Genomic DNA, 18543 nt, shown 5'->3' with positions numbered 1-18543 from the left:
ATTTCTAGGCACTCATTTATTGTATTTACCTTAGTATATGTTCGAAAGTATTTGTGATAATCTTGAAAAGGATAATAGAAAACTAGAAGTACCCCAATAAGCTTACAAGTGATAAATGCATCCTTGTTTGCTGATGATGAATGAACAATGTATTTGCAATTGCCAGATTTAATTCCTGAATTTGACTTCATCCTGGTCAATGAAGCTAATGTTGAGAAGTGAATTATAATGCCTGGCTGTTACTCTATTACGCATTTAGTGCTTGTGTCATAGAGTCATAGAGAAGTACAGCACAGAAACAGGCCCATCTATTGCACTCTGAAACTCCTCAGTGCCCTGCCATTCACTGTTTAAGACCTACCCTACTCCCATCAACCTGCATCTGGACCATAGCCCTCCATACTCCCACTAACCAAGTAACTATCCAAACTTCTCTTAAATGTAGAATTTGAGCTCACATATACCACATGTGCTGGCAGCTCATTCCACACTCTCACGACCCTCTGAAATGAGGTTTCCTGTCATTTTCGCCTTAAACTTTTCATCTTTCACTCTTAAATTATGATCTCTGGTTGTAGTCCCATTCAACCACAGTGGAAAAAGATTGCTTGCATTTACCCTATCTACACCACTCATAATTTTGTATACCTCTATCAAATCTCTTCTCTAAATCGTCTACATTCTGGCAGCTGTTGGTGGACTTCGAATGGCAGCTGAAGTTCCCCAACCATATCGCAGCCATGACCCTGCGACCAGACATTGTCCTAGTGTCTGAGTCTACTAAGCAAGTGGTGCTGCTGGAGCTGACAGTCCCATGGGAAGATCGCTTGGAAGAGGCTTTTGAAAGGAAGCTCTCCAAGTATGCAGGACTGGTCAGCAACTGTCAGCAGGCTGGATGGAGAGCGAGGTGTCTCCCAGTGGAAGTTAGTTGCAGGGGATTTGTAGCCCGTTCCTTAGTTAGAGCCTTCAGCAATTTGGGCATCGAGGGAGAGAGGAAGAGGAGAGCCATCCACAGTACCACAGATGCGGCAGAGAGGGCCTCAAGATGGCTGTGGCTCAAAAGAGGGGAGCCATGGAGTCATAAGTAGCTAGCCATCTGGACACAAGCTGGGGTCTGATCAGCCCTGGCTGGGTCACCTGGAGGAGGTTGTATGATGTTGAAAGACCCGAAACACCCAATGATTCCAGGAACATCACTGAAGATGTGTCCAGAAGCATCAGTAGATGTATGTACACAGCAGAATACAGATCTACCCAATTCAATCTTTCCTTATAACTCAGGTCTTCCAGATCTGGCAACATACTTATAAATTTTCTCTGCACTCTTTCAACCTTATTTACATCTTTCCTGTAGGTAGGGGACCAAAACTGCACACAATACTCCAAATTAGGTCTCACCAACGTCTTATACAACATCGGCAAAACATCCCACCTCCTGTACTCAGTAGAGTGATTTATGAAGGTCAACGTGCCAGAAGTTTTCTTTACAACCCTATTTACCTGTGATGTCACTTTCAACAAATTATGTACCTGTATTCCCAGATCCCTTTGTTCTACCACACTCCTCAGTGCCCTGCCGTTCACTGTGTAAGACTACACTGGTTGGTCCTACTGAAGTGCAAAACCTCGCACTTGTCTGTATTAAATTCTATCTGCCAGAGTTTTTTCCTCCTGATGCAGATCCCTCTGCAAGCCATGATAGCCTTTGTCACTGTCCACTACACCCCCAATCTTGGTGTCAGCTGCAAATTTGCTGATCCAGTTAACCAAATTATCATCCAGATCATTGATATAGATAACAAAGTACAATAGACCCAGCACTGATCCCTGTGGCACTCCACTAGTCACAGGCTTTCAGTCAGAGAGGCAACCCTCCACTACCACTCTCTGGCTTCTCCCACAAAGCTAATATCTAATCCAATTTACTACCTCATCTTGAATGTCGAGCCACTGAACCTTCTTGACCAGCCTCCCATGTAGGACCCTTACTGAAGTCCATTTAGACAACATCCACTGCCTTGCCTTCATCCTCTTTCCTGGTAACTTCCTTGAAAAACTCTATAAGATTGGTTAGACATGACCTACCACACACGAAGCCATGCAGACTATCCTTAATCAGTCCATGTCTAAACGGAGAGGAGGAGGATGAGAGGAGACATGATGGAGGTATACAAGATATTAAGAGGAATAGATAGAGTGGACAGCCGGCACCGCTTCCCCAGGACACCACTGCTCAATACAAGAGGACGTGGCTTTAAGGTAAAGGGTGGGAAGTTCAAGGGGGATATTAGAGTAGGGTTTTTTACTTAGAGAGTGGTTGGTGCCTGGAATGCACTGCCTGAGTCAGTGGTGGAGGCAGATACACTAGTGAAATTTAAGAGACTGCTAGACAGGATATGGAGGAATTTAAGGTGGGGGGTTATATGAGAGGCAGGGTTTGAGGGTCAGCACAATGTTGTGGGCTGAAGGGCCTGTACTGTGCTGTACTATTCTATATTCTATGTTTTATCCAAATACAAATGTACTTATATACGTGGTCCCTTAGAATACCTTACAATGTTTCACACAACTGATGTCAGCCTATAATTTCCTCGTTTATGTTTAGAGCCTATTTTAAACAGCAGAACAACATTGGCTATTCTCCAATCCTCTGGTACCTCCCTTGAGTAAAGGAGGTTTTTAGTTTCAAAACTGGCATTGATAGATTTTTGTTAATCGATTGACATTAATGGATACTGGACCAAGCCGAAAGCTGCCTGAAAGGATGGCAGAAACAAATTCAATAATAACTTTAGAAAAGGAATAGCATAGCATAAACAATTGGTTAAAGGAGAGAAGATACCTTAAATATAGGTCAGAAACACGAGAAAAATCTAAGATGCTTGGAATCCAAAGCAACACACACAAAATGCAGAGAAACTCATCAGGTCAGGCAACATCTAAGGAAGTGAATAAACAGTCAAATTTCAGGCCAAGATCCTTCTCCAGGACTGGAAAGGAAAGGGGAGGATGCCAGAATAAAAAGTGGGGGGGGGGGGGAGGGGAAGTAGGCTAGCACAAAGGTGATAGGTGAAGACAGGTGGGTGGGAAAGGTAAAGGACTGGAGAAGAAGGAATCTGATAGGAGAGGAGAGTGGACCTAGGAAAAATGGAAGGAGGAGAGGGTCCAGGAAGAGGTGATAGGCAGGTGAGAAGAGGTAAAAGGCCAGAATGGCGAATAGAAGAAGAGGAGACAGGGAGGGTAATTTTTTTTTTTACCAGAAGGAGAATTCAATGTTCATGCCATTAGGTAGGGCATTTAATTCTGATTCCTATACCCGTTCGGACATGTTGGTCCATGACCTCCTCTAATGCAAGGATGAAGCCACCCTCAGGATGGAGGAGCAGCACTTTATATTCTGTCTGGGTAGCCTTCAACCTGACTTAGTGCAACCTGCTAAGCCTGATCATAAGCCTTAAGTGGACATAGTTCAAGTCTTAAAGAACCACTGTTCACCTAAACCTTTGATTATTGCTGAGAGTTTAGATTTCATAAAAGGAACCAAGAGGAAGGCGAGCCTATTTCACAGTTGTGGCAGTGCTGAAGCAATTGTCTGAACGCTATGATTTTGGGCAGTCGTCGAACGTCAGTTATGCTATAAGCTCGCTTGTGGTCTGCATAGTGAGGCAACTCAGAAAAGTTCATAATATTTCCACTGATGTTACTGTTTGGGCAAAACTAGGTATTCAGCAAAAGATTGCTAACATAAGGATATAGATTGCTGAAGCCATGGCAAAAAAGGGACATATTGAACATGCCTGTCAACCAAAAACACTGTAGTAAAGAAAAACGAGTTTTGGAAAAACTAAAAGGGACAGGTGATGGAACATACTGAAGGTGAACTGAGTGACTCTCATTCTGTGGTTGAATAGCTTTGCATGTTTTATCTATTTCCAAACACAAAGATGGCTATTATGTGATCCTGTGGTTGGATGGGCCCATAGTAAGGATGCTGGTGGACATGGGTACTGCAGTATCACTGGTATCAGAGACAATTTCCAGGAAGAAGTTGTAGCATCTCACCCCAGAAGGGGGAAGGTTGACTTTAAAGACTTACACTGGTGAGGTTGTTCCATTGAGGGACATGGTACATGTTAAAGTGGAGATTAACAAACAGAAGATGAATCCAGGTCCATTTTGTAGTACTGGAGCAGGATTCTGAGAAAACGACCGCAGAACCTCATGTAAGGTCAAATGACACAGCCAGTGCTCCTCCATCACCCGTGCTTTGAGGTGCCCCTCCTGACAATACAGTACCAAAGCTAGGATCTATACATACACCACCAAGAGATAAAAACTCTTTGGTGTCATCCCCAGGTCACTGGGGCCTTCACAGGAATGGGCAGCCTCCAGGCAGATTGAATCTGTAGTTTAGTGACTAAACCTTAGCACATGGGGCAGAATAACCTCCAGGGTTCTATCTGGGAATACAGACGGTCTACCCTCTTTCCCTTGTTTAGAAAGAAATACTTTTTTGTTGTGAGTTGAATTTGATGATTACTCTATTGAATGCTAATAGTTCAGCAGTTGGTCTGTGTATGGGAAGGGGGAGAAACCTTTAAGACAAGGGGGAAGGGATATGTTATGTATTCATATATAGTTCGACCCTTATGGGTTGCTATCAGGCTTCCGTGTGTGTTATGTAGTGATTGTAATATGAGAGTATATTCAGTAGATGACTCACTAGTAAAATAAACAGCCACATGTTTATTCCTCACCTCTCCATCGTTCATGTGTGTTACTCACGGCCACCCAGCTTCCCAGTATCATAAACATAACAAATGTTTAGATTTGAATTAAACTACTGTGCAGCATATCTATTTCTGTAGACTGCTGTATGACTGTTACTATTATTTCATAATCCTCTTTACAATCGCATTGTTCTTGCAGGTCACTATATGTACGTTGACTCAATTTATGCCACACATTTGCACGAAGTAGCTCAGTTGATGTCACCGGTGACAATTTCCGCCCTATCTGGATGTCTGTCCTTCTTTTACCAACTTCATCAGAAACATACTACTTTCTTTGTGGTTTACACCAAGGACAGAATCGGTCATTATGAAGAGGTGTGGCGGGCAAATCAGTCGACATACAACTGGAATTTGGTCAAGGTGAATATTAAAGCTTCACATCCATTTCAGGTGAGTCTTTTTATTACAGTGTTCTACATTTGACATAGTAAAGCATGCTAAGGTTCTCACTGGAGCATTAACAAAGGAAATTTGAAGAAGCCACATGAGGATATATTGGGATATTCTGGTCAGGACAGTGAGTAAGTTTTAAGGAATGATGAGGTGGAGAGGAAGAGAAATTCAGTCAATGAAGTCTGGAGTTTATAGTCCTGCCAGCTGAGGCAGGGATGTCAGTGGTAGAGCAATGTGGTTGACTGTTAACTGGGGTAAAATGTTTTAGTTGTGTCATCAGTCCTATATTAAAGGAAATTGGTTTAAGCAAGTTGTTTTACTTTGCATTGACTTAAGAACTGAATTTGAATGTGGTAAATTTATTGCCAGCTCAGTCTACCTGCAAAGTCCTCCTCACAAATGACTGATACTGGTGTATAAGTTTACTGCCATCTCAGTCTGTAACCTGGTATTGCTGTCCTTGTAGAATCATAGGTAGAGACAATGTACCTGAATCCTCCATCACATTCCCTGGACGTATTGCCCTCTGGCAGGACAAACCCATCAGCGATTTTCAGCAGTGACTCTGCACCCCATGGAGCATTGAAGTTTCCTGATTATCATCTCCTTTCCTCCCTGTGCTGATGAATCAGTACCCTTCCATGATGAAAAAATGTGAGTAGCAAAGACACAGCTTGTCTCTGGATGGGAGGATTCATTGCCCATCACAAAGGCAGGCTTGGTAGCACCACCATGGGGCAAGCTGGCAGATTCTTGAAGGACATAATGCCCAAACTGAATTTGTGTTTGATAATGAACAAACTAACACAAAGGACAAACCTGATCGACCTCGTTCTTGCCAATCTATTTGTGGCAAATGTGACTCTGCATAACAGAATTGACCATCTCACTTTACCTGAAGTGCCAAATTCCCATCTTCATATTGGTGACACCTTCCATTGTGTTGTGTTGGCAATAGTGGAAATGTGCAACCTCACAAGCTCTAACTTCAAGTCCTAGCAGGTCCTTCAGTCTATATAATTATCATGACAGGGGGAAATCCCTTGTTTAATAAGCAATGCAGAGAACATGCTGGGAGCAGTGCCATACATATCAAAAATGTGGCAAACTAGTGAAACTGCAACACTGCAAAAATAGCTTGAAGTATTTCATGTTAAGTAATCCTATACCAAGAGAGCAAAGCAAAGCTATGTAGTCCTACTGCATCTAGTTATGAATGGCGGTAGACAATTAAACAACTAATTCAAGAATATTCCTGTTCTCAGTGATGGAACCCAACATGTGAAGGAAAAGATTAGGACTAAAGCACATGAAACTGGGTTCATCTAGAATTCCCAAGTGAATGATCCATTTTGGAATGCTGATGAAATGGAAGCCATTGATTTTACAGCACAGAAATAAGCCTTTTGGCCCAATTCATCGTGGCCAACCTGTTGCCTCCCTGTACTAGTCAATAAGTGTGAAGGAGAAAACACTTCAGTGATTGGAGAAGTGTCTCATAGAAAGGAAGATGGTTGGGTTTCGTGAATGCTGATTATTACTGTGGAAATTCTTCAGGGCGGTGGTCTGAGCCCAACCGTCTTGACTGCTTCATCAATGACCAGAAGTGGGGATGCTTGTGCATGGAACATTCAATTGCATTCACGTCTCCTCAGCAATGAAGAAGCCCAAGCCTGAATGTGGGGAAAAACTGTACAACATTCACACATGGGTTAAGTGGCCTCTGACCACCAACTCCTAATGGTTGCAGTTGATACCATCAAAAAAAAAATCCCTTGAGTACATGACATGCAGCAAGTCCACATCTACTCGAAGGAGAAGGGCTTTGGGTGCATAGATACATCACCACCTGCAGCTTTCTCTCAGCGTTGCACTCCATTGACATTTGGAACTAAATCATTGCTCTTTCATGGTCACTGAGTCTAAATTCTGGAATTCCCTATGCACAGCATTGTGGAAATACCTTCATCAGAGGGGTTACAGTAATTTAAGAAGGTGGTTGACCATCACCTGCTTTACTTAGGCACTGAGTTCTGGCCTAGTCAAAAAGGCTCTGAGTGGGGAACACAGTAGAGTTCCGAATTAGAGAAGAATAGAAATCTTCAAGGGTTGTCGGAAAATCTTAATAATAAGATTAATCAACAAGTCAGTTCCAATCTCATTTATATTTCTTGTACATATAAACATTTCAAAGACTCTACAGGTTAGGTGGTATATTTTTAAGGAAATATTGACCTGCTGCAAGTTAGAATATATACAGCAGGCATCACAGGGTTGTTTATCTAAGTGGGCTGCAGTCTCCGGCAGTTGACTTCAACTTGAATCCACATTTTGTTTGGTGACTTGGGAGTTATCCAAAACCTTTCTTTGATTTGGACTGCTTTGTCATGAATATACCATAGACAGTCAGGACATCATCTGCCGTAAAATGATTTAGAGTTTTGGTAATGCTAAAGGAGTGCCTGTAGTATTTAGTCTGTTAGATATTTCATATACTCGCAAAAAATATTCAACCCTTGCATTTGAAAGGAGGAAGGTGCCTGTCAAAACTCAAAGGACATTATGTAAGCAAGGCATGAAGAATTGTGATTTGGTTCATTACGTCTATCTTTGCTAAAAATGGCCGTGGGTTAAACCCACTTCCTAACTCTTAGCTCACAATCTTGTGCCTATCAAGCAGTTACCTAGGTTTTTGCCTTCATTACACTTCCAGGCAGTGAATTCTGGATCCCCCCCCACCCCCCCCAGCTGTTAATTGAAATAACTTTCCTCTCAGCTCCCTCTGCCAACTCCTGTAGTTATTGATTTCACTGCTAAAGGGGATTGGATCTCTACATTTACCCCTTCACTATCTCTCATCATTTTTAGAATCTTAATTAAACCTCCGCTCAGCCTCCTTCATTTCAGTGAAATAAGACATCCTTTCTTATAGCTACACTTCTCCAGACCTGCCAGCATCCTCGTAAATCTCCTTCACATCCTCTCAATGCTGTTCCATTCTTCCTGGAACGTGGTGATTGGAACTGTACACAGTATTCCAAGTGCTGAATTAACCTATTCCTTCCATGCCCACCCGCCAAAATCATAGATCATTCCTTTGAATGAATACAATACAAAGCTTGTGAAATGGCTTCTACTGGAACCCAGCATGTCTCAAAGGTTAGCTAAAACTACCTAATGCATCACTGGCACCAGCCTAGCCACCTTCAAGGATGTGGATACAGAAAGATGCCAGAAAATAGCCAGCAATATCATGAAGGATCCCAGCCACCCTGCTTATGGACTGTTTGTCCCACTCCCATCAGGGAAGAGGCTACACAGCATCCACTCCACGAACACTGGACTTAAAAACAGTTACTTCCTCTAAGTCGTCAGGCTGACTACCACCTCCATCCATTAACCCTCACCACCACTACATCCACATCAGCCTCTCCTCTCCCTGACCCCCTAATCGCCTTTCATCTCCCCATGCACTGCCACTTTTTACCTACTCTCCGCACCTCATACCTACGCTGACACAGTTGTTATCTTACTTGTGTTTTCATGTGCCCTGCTGCTACCAAGAGGAGTTCAAACATTTCGTCCTCCTTTACGCACGTGTACTGAAGAATGACAATAAGCAATCTGGAATCTTGAATCTTGAAACTGTGCAGTCTGAATTAAAGCATAGTCAGACTTTCATTGCAATTTGCAGGACTCAGCTGTTGTAGTCTGACCACATTTTGTGGTGCTGACTCCCAGTCAGCCAATGTGACGGTGGAGGCAGTTCGAGGAGCCATGATGGACATGTCCATGTTGTGGCACTGTTGTCTTTTTAATGATTGATCTTGCCATTAGTATCTGGTGAAAAATGCAATGAATTCAACCAAATAACTTCGAAGGCTGTTAAATAAAAATTACATTTCGTTCAGCTCTCCTTGCCATCCTCCTTTTCCTTTTGTGTCTCTCTCTAACAGCTTTTCCCTCTGTGCCTTTCTCCATGTTGAGCATCCATATATCTGCTTTTCTGCAAGTCACCTCCCCCATCATCGGTATGAATGAGATCCAAGGTTTCACCATTTGTAGGATAAAGGCCGCCTTAAATCCGCAGTGGATTCTCTAGAATCCATCTTACATTGTTGGCCTCAGGTTATGGTCTTCCCTCTCACATGGACACATATTCACAACAGATTTCAAAATACCAAACACTGAGCCACCCTTTTTTCTAGAGGAATTGATTGTAGTCTGTTCAGCTGCATATTCTGTCAGATTTGGCAACGCTGTTTAAACAATTTTAATACTGTACTAAACTCCAGTAAGTTCAAGCCCAAAGCAATCAAACACTCCTCATATGTAACCCTTTCATTCCTGGGATTATTCTTGTACACCTCCCCTGGACCCTCTTCAATGCCAGTACATCCTTTTTAAGACATGGTGCCCAAAACTGCTCACAATATTCCAAATGCGGACTGACCAATGCCCTATAAAGTTTCAGTATTACCACCCAGGGAGAATATGCAAGGGCAGGAATGAACTCGGGTCTCTGACAGTGTGACACAGTGCTCTGCTCGCAGGACTGCTGGTGTCACTCACTTTATATAATGGAAGTGCACATTTAACTCATCCGGCCTAAACAATAATCAATCTGCTGTTATTGATGTGAAGCACCATCATAGCATTTTATGCTTCCATTTCAGATTTTAGTGCTTGTGATTTATTGGAGATGTGTGTGCTTTCAAGTGCATTTTTAATATCTAAAATAGCACTTAAGATGCAACATTCTCTGATTCCAAATGCTGACCTATCAAAGCTTGATTACTTTTTCCTCTCTCTGGAATGCGTTGAGATGTCTGCAGGGCTAGTGCCTGAGTGAACTCATCTGGTGTCCCAGTCAGCTTCTCGTTACAGTAACATATATTCACATGACAGGTTTCTCAACATGAAAAAACAATATCGTCATGGGAGATTAGTGGATTGTGAAGTAAAAGTTTCCAGAACGAAGGGGCAGAACTTGGACCAACTGCATGAGATGAGTAAAATGGAACAGTCCTAAAAGGCTTTCCCATTCAAATGAGTGTTCAGGGTGTTGGAAATGGCCCTCTGGGTACATGGAAGAATGTGAAGGCAGAAACTTCTATTTAGATTTAATTTGAAATTACTTGCTTATTACATTGGAAGACTTTTTAGAATTTGTCAATTCAGACACTTTAAATAAACTGACATGCACACATTTATTATGTATTACAGGTGTGAAGTTCTGAACTTATAGGGAATAGTTTTGCAAGGAAATGTATTACTTTTAGCACAGAAACATCTCAAGCATAGAAACTCCTTGAAGGAGCTGCAATTTTCACAAACTCTGTTTTCTCATAACCTCATACACAATTTACCCACTCATAAAAGCCAATTCTTCTTTCAGAGCATTCAATGTCTTAACAATCCCTTATGTAAGAATGTGCTCAACACTGAAAACTCCCTGCAAAGAATAACCTTTCCTGGTTTTAAACCTTCATAGAGTTTAGAATATCTACCTCACTTTATTGGGAACTTAGGGAATGTATTTTCATTCAAAGCATTACGTGGTGTGGAAACCACTACCTGAAAGGATGATGGAGGCAGAGCCCCTCAGATATTTAAGTATCTGATCTTTCTGTTGAAGTCTTATATCCTACAGGAACTAGGAAGTGTTTGCAACCCTTGGTCGAGCAGCCTGCAATGCTGTAAACTTCTTTGATTCCATGATCTCCTGTAATCTTTTCTGGAAAATTTTGAAATGAGCCCAGTTTCTTTAATATTACAATCAACAGGGAAATTTCTGAATCTTTTTCCTGCACTTTCTTAATGTGTCCTGACATATCCCTGCCAATGGAGCTTGATACAATAAATGCTAGGGATTCATTTTAAACACATAATTAGAACAAAACTCAAAAACAGTTCCAGCAACTGCCGTGTTCTCTCTTTCAAAGCCCCAGCATTGTGGTTTCTTCCCCCTAATCTCCATTCTCACTCATCTCCCCTCCATTTATATCTCCTTCAGAAAGATTAACTGTGATTAACAACCCTTCAACACCCTCACTCCTTCAGTCAGTACCAACATATTCTGTATATTTATGGTCTCATTCCATCACAGACCCACCCTCATCAGCACTCCATCGTCTCTGCATCTGAAGACAATTTCCTTTCTGCCCATTTCTGGTTCTGGTGAGAGGTCATTATCCTGCATTGTTAACTCATTTCCCCTCTATACACTGACCTGCTGACAATTTCCAACATTTTCTCATTTCTTACCTGAGCTCTTGCTGTTATTTGGCCCATAGCTCCACGGGCTGTAATGTCATCGCTGACTGACAAGATTGTGTTTCAATTCTCATTCATGAGAGTTGGGTACTGCAGGTTTGGCTGATTTTTCCAATTCAGTAGACTTTCCTCCTGAACCTAGTAGCCTGTATCACCCTATCTCTTTCCCCTACTAATAAATAAGTAATAGATATCGAGAACAGGAGTTGTCGAGTCCTTGAGAGAGAGTCCATAGGTTGTGGAACCAGTTCAGTGTTGGGGTGAGTGACGTTATTCCCTCTGGTTCAAGAAACAGATGGTTGAGGTGTAATAACTGTTCCTAAACCTGGTGGTGTGGGACTTAAATCTCCTGTACATCCTTCCAAATAGCAGCAGCAAGAAGAGAGCATGCATGCCCTGGATAGTGGGGGTCCTTGATGATGGAAGCTGTTTTTCTGTAACAATGCTCCATATATATGTGCTCAATGATGGGGAGGGCTTTACCTGTGATAGACTTAGCTATATCACAACTTTTTGTATGTTTTTCCATTCAAGGGCATTGGTGTTCCCCTACCAGACCATGTTGCAACCAGACAGTATACATTCCACTGTGCATCTATGAAGTTTGTCAAAGCTTTCGATGGCATACTGAATTTGCTCAAACTTCTAAGAAAGTAGAGGCACTGCCATGCCTTCTTTGTTAGGGCCGTTACATGCTGGACAGATACTTCTAAATGATAACACAAAGGAATTTAAAGTTACTGGCCCTCTCTACCTCTGTTTCCCTGCTGAGGACTGGCTCATAGTCTTCCAGTTTCCTCCTGCTGTAGTCAATAATCAGATGTTTGTTTTTTCTGACGTTGAGGCAGGTTATTGTGGCACCATTCAGCTAGATTTTCATTCTCCCTCCTGTATGTTGATTCGTCACCATCTTTGATTCGGCCAACAACAATAGCGTTGTCAACTATAAATATGGCATTTGAGCTATACTTGTCCTCACAGTCATAAGTATAAAGCAAGTAGAGCTGGGGGGGAGGGGGCCTGAGGTGCTGAGCACAATGCCTTGTGTGCACCTGTGCTGATGGTGATTGTGAAGATGTTGTTGCCAATCTGAATTGACTAGAGTTCACAAGTGAGGAAATCAAGGATCCAGTTGCATAAGAAGGTACTGAGGAGCTTATTGATTAGTTTTGAAGAGATGATAGTGTTCATTGCAGAGTTGTAGTTAATGAAGAGCATCCTGATATATGAATTTTTGCTGCCCAAATTTTCCAGGGTTCAGTGAAGAGCCTATGACCATTTGTGATGGTAGGCAAATTGGAGCAGATCCAAGTCACTTCTTGGACAGGAATTAATGTGATCCATCACCAACCTCTCAAAGTATTTCATCACAGTGGATGCAAGTCAGTGAGGCAGGTTACCACGTTCTTCTTGGGCACCATTATAATTGAAGCTTGCTTGAAGTAGGTAGGCACCTCAAACTGCTAAAGATATCAGGAGACAGTCCAGCCTGTTGAATAGTACAGCTTTTCAGTACTTGGTCAGGTACTCTGTCTGGGTCAGTTACTTTCCGTAAGTTCACCCCCCTGAAGGATGCTCTCACATTGCCCTCAGAGACTGAAATCACAGAGTCATCGTCTTCAGTGGGAGTTGGTGAAGCTGCCTCATGTTTTGGTGGTCAAACTGAGTATAAAAGGCATCGAGCTCATCTGGGAGCAAAACCTTGCTGTCACATGTGTCACACATCAAAGTTGCTGGTGAACGCAGCAGGCAACTTTGATGTGTGTTGCTTGAATTTCCAGCATCTGCAGAATTCCTGTTGTTTGCGTTATTGTCACATGTGTCATTTGGTTTCACTTTGTAAGAGGTGATAACATTCAAGTCCTACCATATCTGTTGAGCATTCTTCTCTGGTCGAAGTTTGGTCCAGAATTGCCACTTCTCATGTGAGGTGGCTTTCCAGACGTCACAGCTGCACCCCTTGTATTTTACTTGGCCGCCGGATCTGAACACTACTAATCTGGCCCTCAGATAGTAGTAGACCTCTTGGTTCATCCAGGGCTTTTGGTTGGGGAAGGATTTGAATGAGTTTGTGGGGTCGCACACATCTATGACAGTTTTATAAGGTCCATGATAACCGTGGCAATTTCGTTCAGATCCTCTGATGAATCCTTGAACATAGCCCAGTCAACCAGTTCCTCTGCCTCCTGCGATCATGACTTTGTTGTCCTTGTCTCTGGAGTTTTGCCCTTCAGCCTCTGCCTGTGTCTAGGCAGGAGGAGGACGGCCAGATGATCAAACTTCTCAAAATGCAGTCTGGGGAACGAACGGTAGGCACTTCTGATGGTAGGATAACAGTGGCCAAGCGTGTTGGGGCCCCGGTGCTGTCGGTGATATTTTCATTATTATCAGGCAGAGATTTCTTCAAACAAATCTAATGGAATTTCCAGCTGATGTTTTGAAAGGTATCGGGGTAGGCTGTTTCTGGTTTGCTGATTGCTGTACTCAACACCTCAAGTGCTCGCTTAACATCAGCCTTTGTCGGTGTGTAAACTACAGTCAGGGTCATGGAAGAGAACTCTCTCGGTAAGTAGAATTATCGGAATTTAATCATTAGATGTTCCAAGTCGGGAGAACAAGAGTGTGACAAGTTTGCTACATTTGAGCACCATGAAGAATTAATCATGAATCACAAAACCCCAACTTTTGCCTTTCCTAAATTTAACGCAGATCAATCCATCCATTAGATCAAGAATCCCCTCAGGCTTAATCACTGGATCCAGCATGTCTTGAGTGAACCATCTCAGTGAAACAGAGAACGCTGCAATCTCTCATTTCCCTCTTAAGAAACAATCTTGCTCTTAGGGCCTTTATCTTGTTCTCTGGTAACTGTACATTTGCCAACAAGATGCCGTGTGAAGGAACTTTACACTCCACCATTTTAGTCAGGCTTGGAGTTCTCCCCTCCTCCCTCCCTTCCAGCCATGGTGATGTACCAATGTACACTTAAAGGTGCCTTACCTGCAATACTAAGAGTTGAGTCCACTGAGCCCATCAGAAGATCATAATATTTTAGCTGTTTTACAATCACTGAAATATTTTGGAAAAGTTACCTGTTTTCATGGGGAGAAGTTGCTGCAGTCTGTTCCTTCTAGTCTTTAAATAGTCTTTGATTAGAGTCTTTCCTGATTGAATTAATGTTGTTTGTGGTACAGTACTCTGTTTGCTTGTGTTAGAAGAAAATATGCTTGGATCAGTTAATTTTTGTCCCCTGCTCTTCAATTACTTCTCCAATTTCCCTTTGAAACCTCCTATTGAAGTTGCTTCCAATGTGCCAGTGCATTCTCGATCACAACAAGGTGCACCAGCACAGTGGGGCAGCTCCGGGAACCTGGGCTCAATCCTGACGTTCCTGTGATCACGTGGGTTTCTTCAGGGTGTTCCAGTTTCCTCCCGTGTCCCAAAAATGTGCAGTTGATAGGTTAATAAGCCACATGTGTGTGGATGACTGGTACAATTTGGTGGTGTGCTGGGGTAAGTTAATGGAAATATGGGGATGGGTTAGGGTATGATTAGTGTAAAAGTAGGTGGTTGATATTCAGTGTGTACTTGGTGGGCTGAGCAGCAACAGTATCAGAGAAGGTGAACATAGGCTTCTATGAGACTATAACTTTTCCACTCACTGTATTTTGACTCTTTTGCCAATCACCCTAAATACAGTCGGCCCTCTGTATCCGCGGGTTCCGCATCTGTGGGTTCAACCAACCGCAGATTGAAAATATTCAAAAAAAAATTCCAGGACGTTCCAATTTGCCGCACACCGAGCACTACGCTTAATCCATATGAATGAAGTGATGTGTAGGCATACCCTGCTGTAGCCTCCCGCCATTTCACAGATCCCAGTCTCTCTCCAGCACTCGTTGTTTGAGCATCGTTCACCTCGCGTCTCGTTCGTTCGCTACTTGTGTTGTGTGCACCCTTTGTTTCTCTGAAAAAATGGCTCCTAAAAAGCAATTAAGTGGTCAAGGCAATTCCTCAAAGGCCAAGAGGGAGCGTAAAGTGCTATCTCTCGCCAAGAAAATAAAAACCTTAGATCTTTTGAAAAGTGGCTTGTCACTTGCTGAAGTGGGACGTAAGGGCGGTAAGAACAAATCCAGCATTCACACAATAAAGCAGAAAGAAGCTGAAATTCGTGGAAGTATTAGTGCTACCCCTACAACGGCAAAATGGTCTCTCTGGTTCGTGATAAAGTGCTTGCGAACACTGAGAAAGCATTAAGAGTGTGGCTAGAGGACATGTCACAGAAGCATATCCTTGTGGATGGCAAAATTATGCATGAAAAGCACTTAGCCTCTACGAGCACTACTGTGAGGGGGTTAAGGAGAGCAAGAGGAAGGAGTTTAAGGCTAGTAAGGGATGGCTGGCTAGCTATGTAAAGCGCTACAGCCTCAAGGAGTTAAAGATCACGGGAGAATCGGCATTGGCTGTTGCCAAGGCAGCATCAGCGTTCCCAGAGGAGCTCAAGATACTCACAGAAGAGAAAGGCTACCTTCCAGAGCAAGTCTTCGATTGTGATAAAACGGGCTTGTTCTGGAAGAAGATGCCCAATCGTACCTACATCCATAAAAGTGCCAAGCAGGCCCCGGGTTTCAAGGCCTGGAAAGATTTTCTTACTCTGGTGCTGTGTGGCAACGCAGCAGGTCACATGATCAAGCTAGGCCTCATCTACTGAGCAAACAATGTCCGGGCCCTTAAGAACGAAAACAAAAATTGCCTGCCCGTGTTCTGGCAACACAACAAGAAGGCTTAGGTGACGGCCATCTTGTTCTTGGAATAGTTCCACTAGTGCTTCATTCCGGAAGTGAAGAAATACCTTGAAGAGAAGAGGCTGCCATTCAAGGTCCTTCTCATAATTGACAATGCTCCCAGCCATCCACAATCTCTCTGCTTCACCAACGATAACGTGGAAATGATGTTCCTACCTCCTAACACTACGTCACTGCTGCAGCCACTTGATCAAATCACCATCAAGTGCATTAAGGCGACTTACACCCGCCTCACTTTCGGGACGATTGGTGCTGCCCTTGATGAACTCGAAGGTCTGCTGAAATCCTCTACAGAAGATGATCATGCAGAAGATTTAGAGGAGGCAGAGCCATCAATTTGGACGCTTCAAAAATTTGCAGCAGTTTTTCAACAGGCGCAAGTGTTAAAGGATATGATCCTCGAGTACATTCCTTCGATGGAACTAAGCCCCCGTGTCACCCGAGGGATAACAACATGCCTACAAGCACTGCAAGATTTGTTTGATGATGCAAAGAGAAAGAAGAAACAGCTTCCTATAACAATGTTTCTAACTAAAGCATCTGCAATTGTGAAGCTCAACCTTCAACGCTTGAAGATCCTCAGCCCTCAACCTCCACAGATACTGACATTAGTATTATTAAGCCTCCTCCAAAGCGTCATTATTCCCTAAATAATAGAGTAAACTAACTATTTACATAGCATTTACATTGTATTAGATATTATAAGTAATCTAGAGATGATTTAAAGTATACAGGAGGATGTGCGTAGGTTATATGCAAATACTACGCCATTTTATATAAGGGACCTGAGCAGCCGCGGATTTTGGTATCCTCGGAGGGTCCTGGAACCAATCCCCCACGGATACCGAGAGACAACTGTGTACGCCCTTTTTTCTCTGCCTTTTGTCATTTATTTAGTCTATCAAAGCCTTTCATGATTTTTGAAGACCTTCATCCAATCTCTGCTTAAAGGAAGTCCTTGGCATTTTAAAGCTCTGCACTCTTCCCCCAATTTGCTAATACTTCTCAGGAGAAAAATTCAAATGTGGTGACTGCACCTTGGATATTAAGAGGAGTGGATTATTGGGAGTGATTTGCTGGATGGAATACTTCCTGTCATTTTCTAGAGTTTCTTTTAATTTTATTTGATCTGGTTCCCTTTATTATTTAGTGCTTATTTTCTCTGTGTTTCTTTGACTATTCCCTTTTCTTCTTTACAATTTAATTGAGCCTTTTTGTAAAGTATTGTCAGTGACAATTTAGTCTCATGATTAGATCTGGGGCTGTTGCACTTAAACAGCACTTTGAATGAGTGAAATATTGCAGTGCTCTTCACTGGAGCATTCTTTATGCTATAGGCACTAAGTCACATGAGGACCTGTTATGACTGGCAGATAAATGCTTGAGCAAATGTATGAGTTTAAAGAATATCGCAGAGGAGAGAGAATCAGAGGAACCAGGACAAATTCCAAAGCTAATCTTGGTTGGCGAGGGGACAGCCACTAGTGATGGGGTGATTAGAATGGGGGAATGTGTGAGAGTACACAAGCAAAGGAACGTGATGATTGCAGAGGGATGCTGGGTTGATGAAGTTGATGAGAAGGGTAAGAGTGAGGCTATGGAAATATTCACCTTGAAGGACTAGAATTCTACTAAGGACATACTGGGTACAGTTCAGAAACTTGTACCTTGTCTATTTTGACTATTCTTAACCCGTGTGTATCTTCAGGCCTTCAGGAAAACCTTTAATCATGCCTTACATCTCAATTTTTCTGCTATTTATCTATTTCATAATCATTGGATATAGACACAAGCCCTTCAGCACATTATGCCCATGCTGATAACCAAATGCCTCTCTATACTAATCCTGTCCCATGTAAAATATAAGTATGCTGTGATTTGCGTAGAATTTATTCCTTCTTCAGGCCATCAGCACATAATCTCATTTTGACTCTTATCTATATGATTTATTAATGGTTGGAAGAGATGATAATACTTTTGTTTAAATTTTGCTTCCTGTCTTCAAAAGTAATTTGAAACACGCGAAGTCTTCTGGAACATCCCAAGGACATGGAAGACATTTAAAAAAGTCTTTCTTTCTTCCACCTTTGTTATTGACTTCCCGGTATTATACTTTAATTCCAACCAAACAAGTTCTGTTTTAAGCTATTTCCACAGTTCAAATCTAGAGTGAAATCTTTGATAAATATTCTCATTCTTTCTGCTCTTTTTCTCCTAATTTTTCATGATTATTGTAAATCAAATATGCTAATCTCTCCAAGAAGACAGCAAAACAC

General features: G+C 42.4%; 1 protein-coding gene across 2 annotated transcripts in view; it reads left to right on the top strand.

Annotated features, from left to right (window-relative positions):
• Nucleotides 1-18543, top strand: part of mamdc2a (MAM domain containing 2a) — a 113828-nt gene that overhangs the window by 46872 nt on the left and 48413 nt on the right. For both annotated transcript variants that reach the window (XM_063049040.1, XM_063049041.1), the window contains exon 6: nt 4930-5183. In XM_063049040.1, the coding sequence (XP_062905110.1) occupies nt 4930-5183 (254 nt within the window). The remainder of the gene's footprint in view (nt 1-4929; nt 5184-18543) is intronic.

This window comes from Mobula hypostoma, chromosome 5 (assembly GCF_963921235.1).
Source record: "Mobula hypostoma chromosome 5, sMobHyp1.1, whole genome shotgun sequence".
Classification (NCBI taxonomy): domain Eukaryota; kingdom Metazoa; phylum Chordata; class Chondrichthyes; order Myliobatiformes; family Myliobatidae; genus Mobula; species Mobula hypostoma.
The sequence above is the reverse complement of the archived record's forward strand: the minus strand, read 5'-3'. Positions and strand labels throughout refer to the sequence as shown.